The 11,458-nt window shown below is 37.1% G+C and overlaps 1 protein-coding gene across 1 annotated transcript in view; it reads right to left on the bottom strand.

Annotated features, from left to right (window-relative positions):
* Window positions 1-4,108: 4,108 nt before the first annotated feature.
* The window catches only part of XPR1 (xenotropic and polytropic retrovirus receptor 1), a 142,165-nt gene continuing 134,815 nt past the window's right edge, over window positions 4,109-11,458 (bottom strand). Inside the window, exons 14-15 of the mRNA XM_066361679.1 lie at window positions 9,496-9,717; window positions 4,109-6,680 (exon numbers count right to left, since the gene is read on the bottom strand). Coding sequence (XP_066217776.1) covers window positions 6,620-6,680; window positions 9,496-9,717 — 283 coding nt within the window. The 3' untranslated portion in view covers window positions 4,109-6,619. The remainder of the gene's footprint in view (window positions 6,681-9,495; window positions 9,718-11,458) is intronic.

Raw genomic sequence — 11,458 nt, 5'->3', positions numbered from 1 at the left:
AGTCAATACAATAATCTTCTCTTTGCATTTTGAGTATATTCATTTTAGTGTTAATTTCAGAAATTTTCCTAGACAGATATAAGGAGTGATAACTAATCCAGGAATTCTACAGAAAGTTCTATGTTCCTATACAGGGCACAGATATGTAGTTATAACTGGTGTCCAGTTCTCCAAATATGACCAAATATGTCATTTCACCAAATACTTGAAATTCTTTGTGTGAGTAAAAATAAAAGCAAAAAATGACCTGTTGCATCACTTCAATTAGTTAAAGTTACACTTCATCCAGTACCTCAAAAAAAAAACCAAAAGGTAATTTATGATTATATTTTTGATTTAGTAAGAGAGTTAAAATTTTTTTCACCCTTGAAGTCTGACCTAAACCCTTTTAAAAGTTAGTCCTAAGAGGAATCATGTTCAGGAATCCAAGAAACCCAGAGAGAAATACACAAGCACACAAACCACTCACCAGCGACAAAGGAGTCAGCAAACTGTTGGAAAACACAGAGCTTGTAATAATGAAAAAAATGACAGAGTTTTATAACCAATCACTTATTTTCTTTTAAAAACACGTAACCACATTAACTTTTTGCTTTATACAACCATCTAGAAACTATAAAACAGTACCACATTGTGCATTTAACCTACTTATCAAGAAGGGAACTCCACACTTTGTAAGAATTCTACCCATATAAGAAGGAAAAAGGAGACAGCTAATAGCATAGTCACAAATACAACATGAGTCCAAGCAAGCATCAATTCTTTGACGTCACCTTTTCCATTTACCAGAGTGGAGAGAGGAAGGTAGAAAGCAAGGAAGAAAAAAGAAGGAAAGGAGCACCCACAGAGGACTAATCACATTCCATAGTTACTTTTGACAACTATAGCTCAGGGTTTCATAGAATAGTATCATTTGACCAATACAGTGTGGTAGGGTGCGAAAGGAAACAAGAGTAATGGGAAAGGGTTTGAAAAAAACAGATACATTTTACACTCTATTCCCTTCCTAAATACTCTTTATTGATACAAGCTTCTGTGCTAATCTGGAAAATATCAAGAAATTAATTTTCACAATGTGATCGAGAGTTCTGCTTTTTGAAAATGTGAGTGGCTCACAATTTTACATTTCAACAGAATTCCAATGTCGTGATCAGTGAATGACTCTTTTGGGATTCCCCCAAATCTTTCTGATTATTGCCACCATGCTGGTGTGCTATAGGACAATCACGGAAGTGTGGGTAGAGACTTCAGAGAGCATGAGAAAGGTATAGGGGGATGGAATCCTTGCTCTTTCTTAGAAGTCCACATCTTTCTGGCAGTAAGTCTTCCCTCTGGTGGTGGTACAGAGGAAGGGGCATAGAAAGAACTAAGGTAATATGGTGGAAGTTTAGTCAAGTAACTGGTTTGCAGGTATATAGATGAGATTGTGTAATTAGCAGACACACTGAGTCCAAGGCAAACAATTGGTTATTTGATTGTCCTCCTTAGGTTGATGGCACCATAAAAAAACTGAAGGTGGCTTTGACTTAAAAATAAAATAAACCAAAGGTCTGCTACAAGGAAACATACATTAGATGAAAATTACTCTAGTGATTCTCTTCAGGAGAAACTTTCATTTGTCCCTTTCACTTCCTCTTCCATGGTAAGCCAATACATTCTGGGAAGTTGTTTCTAAGGAGCAACTCAATATTCGAGTTTTGCCAATTCATACAAGAATGGCATTATGAACCATACCAATCAGCAGGCTCCTCTCCATTCCCAGGCAACTTATCTCTCTCAAATTAAGCTCTTCCAAATCTAATGAGATGCTTTCACTTTTCCTATTTGGTGGGTGGAATGTGGTTTAATGCTGGTTAAATTAGTAGTTTGCAGCACTGACCAGCACAAATTTCTTATGCTCTAATATAATCAACTGTATCCCACAACACCACTGTGCTCTGACATGTAGATTGAAATTCAATGTGGAAAGTTAGCTTTTAGGATTTACTATTGCCCTGGCCAGATAGCTCAGTTGGTTAGAGCAGTGATTTTCAACCTTTTTTTTCCATGGCACAAACACACACTAATTACTAAGGTCAGTGCCCCTGACTAAATACAACCATTTTCATCTTATGGCACAAATTAGTTACTAAGGGAGAAAAGGTCAGGGCCCTTTTTTCTTTAGTAATTAGTTTATGAGTGTGTGAGAAACAAAGGTTGAAAAGCATCGTCCTGAAGCACAGAGAGGTTGCCAGTTTGATCCCCGGTCAGGGCACCTACAGGAGCAGCTCGATGTTCCTGTCTCTTTCTCCCTTCCTCTATCTCTGAAATCAATACAATAAACATTAAAAATAGAAAAAAGATTTACTATCAAGGCTGATACCTCAAATGCAGAAATGTATAATTTATAAACTCTCACCTTAATTCTTCTTGCTTCAGCTAATCATCACAAGCAAAAAATAAAATTTAGACACATCATTAAAAAAATGAATTAAGCTGATAAATTTGAGTTACTCTTAATTTTTTTCCAAAGTTCTACCAGAACTTTTATTGTCTTAAACTAGTGACTATAGATCTTACATGTAATGATACTGGCTTTTTAATTAGATTTGAGAAAAGCATGGTGATTTTGTAGTTCAGAAAGCTATAGTCACCATGATTATTTTTCAAATCTGAGAAGCTATTTAATTTTAAAAAGTTAAATGTTATATAGCAAAAATCATTTTTTGAGAAAGAAAAATTTTATGCTATTAAACAATAATTTAAAATTTGTTTACTAAATAAAGTGCAATAACTTCAGAGAATTCTAAGTTTTCGAATAAAATAATGCCATGGATAGGGTTATTTTCTAAATTGTTTTTTCCTTAGACTAAGAAATTTTTCTAGTTATTGCTTAGCAAATTGCATATGGGCATAAAGAACTATTTCCTGAATAATGCAAAATAATGAAGAAAGATGACAGGAAAATAAAGGCAGATCTCTACCAGCGACATAACCTCTGAAAGGAGAGACAGCAAGGCACCACCCCTGGGCCACGGAGCTCACACAGCTTCCTAACTGCCCTGCCTCTGCTTCCTTCAGCCAACATCCTCCTGTTCTCTTTTCGATTATCTGATTTCTCTTCAACTAAACGTTAATCTGATGCCTGTATGACTCAGTAATAGATTATTTTCTCCTATTCTTAATTTGCATTAGTTTACCTAGTAAGAAAGGATGAACTGCTTTCTCTAGTTACCATGAATGTACTTCGGTCAAACCATGGTGGATTTTACTTCTAGTAAAATCTCAGTTAATTTCTTAGAGCTCTCACACTGAAAATATTGGGAAGTCATGGATCCTAGAGGCTGGCTCCCATTCTCGTTCTTTAAGGGTCCATATAGGTTACTGTTGAGGTGACTGGCATTCTCCTCTCGCATCTCCTTAAGCAGCTTTCTTAAGGAGAAAAATGGTAGTTGCTGGAAAAAAAAGTTACACATGGGTTTTCAACTTCTTTCCAATTTTAAGAATAACCTTTATAACCTAATTAATAATGACTTAATCTTTGATTATATTGTCTCCCTGTATGGTATGAAATCATCAATTATTCCATTTTAATGCTACAGGCAGCTTTACATATAGGTGTGTATTTGTGTATAGAAAATACGCCATTTTTGTCTTCTCATTTCTCTACACACATCAATGGTTTCCGTACTATCATAAAATGAAAAATGAACTTTATTTACATTCCTTTGGGGAGTATTTTAACTATCATAAATCCCGTAACTCTCAAATAAAATAAAACTAGAATTTCTAAACCTAAAATTAGATGAAGTTTTACCTTTGGTTAGATTGCTGTTCGAGTCCTATTGAGAGTTTCAGTGCACAGGAGACTTCAATAAAATTTTAGGTATGACATAGCATTCCCAGCAGCGCACTGCCTTTCTTGGAGGAAAATACGTAAACGTATATTGTCTCCCAAACTGTTTCCTCTTGATGAGGAAAAGCCCTTTCTCTTTATAGCTTTAAGAGGAAAATAGAGCTGTGTGTGTGTGTGTGTGTGTGTGTGTGTGTGTGTGTGTGTAAGTACATATTTAAGCATCTGTCATGGTAAGCTGAAAGTTACATAAGCCTTATCATTTTCAAAAAAAACTAAGCTAATAGGACAAATACACCAGAAAAGAAATATATTCTAATATTATAGTATCTATGAATAAATAATACTGATTAGGGCTTAGAATCGTAACAGTTGAAGAAAGAGCAAATTGGCCATAGGATACACTGAGGAGTTCATATGCCAGAAATCAACTGTAAGATTCTGTGTCATTATATAGGTTTACTAATAGAGAATGAAGTTGATAATTCAAATTGCTCTGGATACACATTAGTACCACCAATTTTATTTGTACAAGAAAAGGCTGGTCCACTGGACTTAACTATATAACTCACTAATAATTACTGCTATTTCTTGACACATCAGTGATATTTCCCCTATAGTTTTAAAGTACAAAAACTACAGTTAGGAAAAAAAGTCCCAAGTGTAAGTAATGCAACTTTTAATCTGTTAAGGGGCACTAACTTGTTACCACTGATTATTATAAATGATTCAATTTATTTAAACTAAAAAAAAAAAACGCTCAGTAATTAAACTTTTCCTCTTCAGTTTTGGGACAAAAACATGGTTGGCAAAACACAAAAAGCCATAAAATCCAGAAAATTGTATGATTTTCAAAAAAATATCTCAATTCAAAAAGGGGGCATTTTAGAAGCTTTTCAGAATAAAGATGGAAGAAACTCCTTTAAAAAGAAACTATTTGTCAGTTATTTGATAGAATTTTGGTAATAAGAGTAACCTTTACATATCTACGAAATAATTACAAGGATGAGTAAAAACTTATGATGCACGGGAGAAGAGATGATGATATAGGGGTATATTAAGGGGCAGTAACCATATGTTTCTATTATCATTAAGTGATAATAGCTGCCCTTTCACTCATTTGTTCCTTTGTCTAAAATTAAGCTGAAAACAACAAAGTAACTTAATTTCACAAATCCACTGATGTTGACTCTGGAATCTTCCTTTGGATCTGGGTGTGAGATGGACTAAAACACATTTTACTTTTTCTAGTATTTATATTAATTGTTAGATAATGAAATGGTAATTTTAATGCCAACCACATTTAAGAAAGTAAAATCCCTTATGGTTTTTGGGATTATTTGGGTTAAAGTTAGGAACAGAGGGAAGAAATTAGACAAAGAAGTGAAAATGAACATGGTGTACAGACCATGATAGTCTGAAATGTCTAAGTTATATACTTTTTGTGTATGACCAAGCTTAGACCCTGAAAATTTTAAAAGAGGGTTTTCTATCATTGGAGGGCATGACATCGAATGTTCATCCTTTAAAACTGCTGGGAGAAATGGCTGCCAAGGTCTTTCTCATCAGTGTAATGTGAAAGAGGAAAGATAATTTGTTCTATGCTCTCAAAAAATAAGGTTTCCCCAAGACAAGCTTAATTTGATCAAATTCTGGCTAACAAGGTGAGCCCAGAAGAAAAGCTATCCGATGAGGGTCTAGAAGACTCTCTGAAATAGTGTTGTCTTCTAATTCAGAGTTCTAGTAAAGGTTATATTTCAATTACCCTACGTGTTGAGGTTTAATAAGGCATAACTTTAGTTGTTATGGTTGGAATACGGGCAAATGTATTCCACATCTGCCCCTTAAAGGAAAAAAAAGGTATCAGACCTCTTAAATAAACTTCAGCTGGTTGTGTGAAAGTGTAGATGCTTTGTTATGAGAGACATGCTCAGAATTCTATAGCAGCAGCAACTTAAAATATCAGTAATTAAACTTTGGCATAAAATTAAAAAAGAAAGAAAAGAAAAAGTCAAATGGGTGCAAGTTGTCTCATGAAAGAGGTACTGTGGACTAAACCCTCATAGATGCTGTCCAACATCAGTTTCCCCCGTCTTCTTTCACTGTTATCACCCTCATTGCACAGGAGTTATAGCATTCTTTTATGGTTAAGTTTCATAAATAATGAGAAAACTATACGTAACAAATACATCATATTTCCCACCCACCCAGAAACCCTCCCCCAAATAAGAAAAGTTACATCAAATTAAAAAGTAGCTTCGTGAATGAAGGTACTGCTCTAAGTTGCACTTTCCCTGCAAGTGCAGCCAGTGCTTTTGCGCTGGGTATGAAGGAAAGGAAAAAATTCTCCACATAAACTGACAAAAAATTTAAAAACCAATGTCCGGTTTCAACCAGTCAAAACCGGGCCAAGCAGAAGCCAAGGTATCTTAGTACCATCCCATCAGAGGGTCCTTGCAATGCCTGTTTCTTCATCCTGATAGGTATCTGTGTCCTTGTGATTGTAAACAATCCATAAGTACTATGTTTTTGTTCCTTAAAACGTCCTCTGATTGGCAAAATGAAGTAAATATGTTTTAAAAATAGAAAATGAAAATTAAACCAGAATAAAAGAAAAGAAACACAGTGAGCTTGTTTGGAGTCCATAGGATCCGATCTGGAAGAGCTCGGAAAATGTGTTATGTGTCTTCTCCTGTTTTCGGCTGGAAAGGTACTAGAGGTTGCGTTGGTCGAGGAAAGAATTGTAGAGTAGGAAACTCAAGGACGTTAATCTAGACTTCAGAGGATTCAAGTGTTAGCTTCATCATCTGTGTCTTCTATCAATACCTTAGTGTCACGAGTCTTGGATCTAGTGGTAAAGGGGAGAAAGAGCACTTAGTTCATTACTAATATACCAATATATCCACAGTATCAGGTCCATTTCCAACCTTGCTACCATTAAGAATAGATCCTAAACAGGCACTATATAGTGCACCAGACAAACTATTCCTGAAGTCGCATATTTTTTGGTATTAAAAAAAAACCAAAAACACTGAGCCTGACCAGGTAGTGGCGCAGTGGGTAGAGTGTCAGACTGGGATCAGGAAGGACCCAGGTTCGAGACCCCGAGGTCACCAGCTTGAGCACAGGCTCACCTGGCTTGAGCAAAAAGCTCACCAGCTTGGAACCAAGGTAGCTGGCTTGAGCAAGGGGTTACTCGGTCTGCTGAAGGCCCGCAGTCAAGGCACATATGAGAAAGCAATCAATGAACAACTAAGGTGTCGCATTGAAAAACTGATGATTGATGCTTCTCATCTCTCTCCATTCCTGTCTGTCTGTCCCTATCTATCCCTCTCTCTGACTCTCTCTGTCCCTGTAAAAAAACAAAACAAAAAAACACTGAGCTACTAGACCGCAATCAGACGAAGGTAATAAAAACAATGGCAGGTCATGTGCAACAGAATGTAGTATTCTGGAATAAGATCTGAGGTTTGAGTACTACTTTGACTTTATGATGTATCTCATTATATCTCTTTGAGTGCCAATTTTCATCTCTCTAAAACAGTAAAAATAATACATATTACACATAGTACTACTCTCACCTCACGGAGAATATCAAGTAAGAAAATGGATATAAAAAGCATCAGTAAAGCATTTGACAAACAAAGAATTATGGTAAGGATGGTAGAAATAATGCCATTTGAGATGCACATGTAAAACAAGGAGAGTTAGCTTGCAGAAGATAAGACCTAAGGACAGGCATGCCAGTTGTTTTCAGGCGATTAAGTATGATGTAGAAAGGGAGGAGACTAAGCTATCATAGAGTGCCGAACCAGGGTCAACTTGTTGAAGTTACAGTGAAACATATCTCCGCCCTACATAAGCTATCTACCACGATAACTATCCAGTAATAAAATCATGTGCCTTGTGTAATTATAAACTTCACCGCTGATGCTTATCAATCAGTGTAAGAGGATCATCTATTCTGGATGCTGTGGAAGAGATTCATTCACTGGATGAAAAATAGGATTAGATAACGTTGAAATTTTCTGCAACTCATGGGTCCCATGAGGTAAAAGTGATGTCTGGCGAAGTAGATATTATTCCTACTTGACAGATAGAAGATCTTATTTTAGATTTTCTGCTCTCTCCTTGTACAGAACCTGCTCCATTGTTTTAAACATCTTCCTCTTGTTGCCATCTAGTATTCCAGTGTTTTTCCATGAACACCTGAACATAATCTGTAGCCAAAGAGCTTCCTTTGTTTCTGAAACAGAAACAGTGCATGTTTAGACTGCCCTCTGCTGGCAACTAAGGATTAGATTTTCAAATTTAGGAGCTCAATGAAATAACCACCTCCAGTACTCTTTCAGGCCTCTGTGGCATTTATCTGGCTGATCTCACCTGCCCCACACCCCGTCCTGTTTCTTTAAAACTCTGCTTCCTTGCTATAATAGCATCATGCTTTGTTTTGCAGTTCTTCCTATCAACCCCTGACCATTCCTTTTCTGCCCATTTATTTTTCCCTTGCCTGTGTTTTTTCTCTAAGACTCAGTTCCCTGCTTTCTTCTTTTCTTCACCTTCTTCTCTTCAGAGTACCTCCAAATTCTATCTAAAACTTGAGCCATTTCTACTCTGCTCCCTTCTATCTACAGGTTACCATTATCACCTCTTTTTTACTTCCTTTAAAACATCTCTTTACATTCCTTTAAGTCTTACTATAAGCATTCTAATCCAAGTCCCTAATGTTCCATACTTAAAAATACTGAAAAAAATATATTGCAGCACCATTAAAACTTATTAAAATACTAATTTCATTCTTCTATGAAAAAATTCTCCGTGACTGCTTCTTGCCCACATGTTCAAGCTTGCACTTTTCAGACTTTTACAATCACATTTCATCTATTTAGCTAAATTTTCTTACTAGCTCTAGTCACATGGTTTTTCTTTCTGCCCTCATTTCCACCCTCATGTCTTAACTATGCCTCTGACCTATCCAAACATTCCTTTATCCTTTAGAAAATTGTTCATGCTTGACTTGAAGTCTCCTCCTTCATTCCAATCGACTATCAAAGGTACTATGTCTAAATTTCAAATGCTGCCACAATATATCTTACACTTATTGTTATTTTTAGGAACATACAAAGCCAATGACTGATAAAAAATACTATTGCAGGTATTTAGTTAAAAAATAAAAATAGGCCACGTCACAACAAATTTAATACACTTAACCACCCTATCAACAGAACCATATTAATAATCCCATATTAATAACAGGTGAGGGCTAATATAGAGAAATTAAGTAATCTGACAAGGTTATATAGGTGAGAAGCAGCAGATCCAGGATTCCTAGTTTGTAACTTAAACATTATTTGTATACAAAAAACATTGAAGAATCAAATAAATTATTTCTAACAAATTTTCCACAGGGTACTTTTAAAACCAAATTAGTGGGCACTGATTAACGCACTAATTAATGTATTAATGTCATTTTACCCGATGTGCTCATTAAGACATTCTATAGGTTGGATCATATTAAATTGTTATTGCTGTTTTTTGCAGACGAAAAGTGGTTGAATGCCAACAACTTCATTTGGTTCACCCTGGCAGGTTGTTAGGGTAACAGTTATCCAGGGCCAAAGCCTAAAGAAAAGCTGTCCCACAGAAGTGGAGGCGATACATACTGAGAAGCGAGGCGAGGCTGGCGCAGGGATATGCTGTGGCTGTACTTCCACGGCCGGCTCTTTTGGCGGTTTCGTACCCCATCTTCCTGGTCCATCATCTGTTCTAGAAGAGTCTGATCATCTGCATTCAGAGGGGCCACAGAGATGTCCCGCACAGCACGGAATTCACCACAGTTATTCAGATGTTCATTCTCCAGGCGGAAGAAGTTCCACACAAATCGCCTTAGCAAACAGAGTCGAGTAGGCAAATTACTTATAAAATGTGAACACACCACTATAACCTGTAAACTTTCCAGTATATCAAGTTTCCACACATAGAAGCAAAAACAAGGAACCAAGAACTAGAATATTAAAATAAAACAGGAAAAGGTGGCATGGTGAGAGGGACTAGGGGAACAAGAATGAAGTAGGCAAAGGGAAGGGACTCATGGAATGCAGTTTCATAGTCCTCATTCGCTCACTTTATTGAATATACACTGGGTGCCTACAATACTACAGGGAAGGGCACTGAACGAGACAGACCGAGCCTCTACCATTATGGCGTGTGATTTCTACTGGCAGAGATATAATGAATAATCAGCTAATGGTAAGTGCACTAAACAAAATAAAGCAGGGCAAGGGGATAGAGCTTGCTTCTCTGAAGAGATGGCGTCTAGCAGAAACCTGAAATGATGCAAATAAGCAAGTCATGTGAAACCCTTAAGAAAGTGTTGAAGGTCAGAGGAAATAGCAAGTATAAGGCCTCCACGTTGGAAACGCCTTTGGGGTGCTGACAAAGGTGGTCAGAGGGGCTGGAGTGAAACAGGGAGGTTAAAAAGGCAGGAGATGAAGAAGGCGAGATAGGAAAGGGCCTGATCCACAGAGGGCCTTAGAAACCAGAGTAAAGATGGAAAACAAGGCCAGTCCTGAGCAAAAGAATGTGATTTGTTTAAAAAAGATCATTTAACTTGCTGTAGCGTAAATAGATCAGAGGAAGGCAAGAAGAGCTGAAGGAAGTCCAATTAGAAAGTTGCAGCAGTCCAGGAAAGAGATGATGGAGACAGATTAAGGTGGTAAGAGAGGTGATGAGAAGTGGGCAGACTAGGAATGTATGAAGATGGAGCTGACAGGACTTACTGGGATGAGTGGTCTCAGTTCTGGGTCTCAGGGAATGGTAACACCATGTACTGGAGATCTAGGTTGCCCCTAATAGGCTAGAGCCATTAGATATCCAAGAGGAAAATTCAGTAGCTGGGAGGACATGAGTCTGCAGTTCAAGGGAGTCAGGGCTGAAGACAACAAAAGGACAGCATTTCAAGCCATGGGCTTTGGAATAATTTAAGTGGAGGAGAGCTGAAGGCAGAGGATTAAACCCTGGAGTACTCCAGCTTTTACAGTTTAGGAAGGGGAAGAAGCAGTAGTAAAGGTGCTGAGAGGGAATAGGTAGTGAAACAGTATTTTCTGAGAAATCAAGTGAAGACAGTGCTCTGCTGAGAGGTAAAATAAGTAGAGAACTGGCCACTGGACTTAGCATAGTAGAGAGGCTGTATGATCCAGGAACAGATTCTGAGAGACGGTCTAGATTTGAATCATGACTCTACCACTTACTAGGTGTAATGGCCTTGGCAGACTTAACCTATGCTTCAGTGTCAATGGACAGTAACAGTATCTACCTCATAAGATTGTTGTAATGATTCAATAAATTAATACATGTAAAGGGCTTGGAACAGTGCCAGGTATATAATAGACAATACATAAGTTTTTGCTATTATTATAGGTTATTAACAAGAGTGATTTAGTATGAGCATTGGGAGATTAGACAAATTCAATTAAGGAGAGACTGGGGGAGGAGTGAAAGAATAGAAACAGCAAGCACAGACATCTCTTATTTTGTTGTAATATTATTAGGTAATATTCAGGATTTCTGCAGCTTTGTACATGAGACAGGTCTTTCTTGAAATGTCCTTGTAGGTTTAAACATCAA

Source organism: Saccopteryx leptura, chromosome 2 (assembly GCF_036850995.1).
Source record: "Saccopteryx leptura isolate mSacLep1 chromosome 2, mSacLep1_pri_phased_curated, whole genome shotgun sequence".
In the NCBI taxonomy this organism is placed as follows: Eukaryota; Metazoa; Chordata; class Mammalia; order Chiroptera; family Emballonuridae; genus Saccopteryx; species Saccopteryx leptura.
Note: the sequence above shows the minus strand (reverse complement) of the source record. Positions and strands in the feature narration are given on the sequence as shown.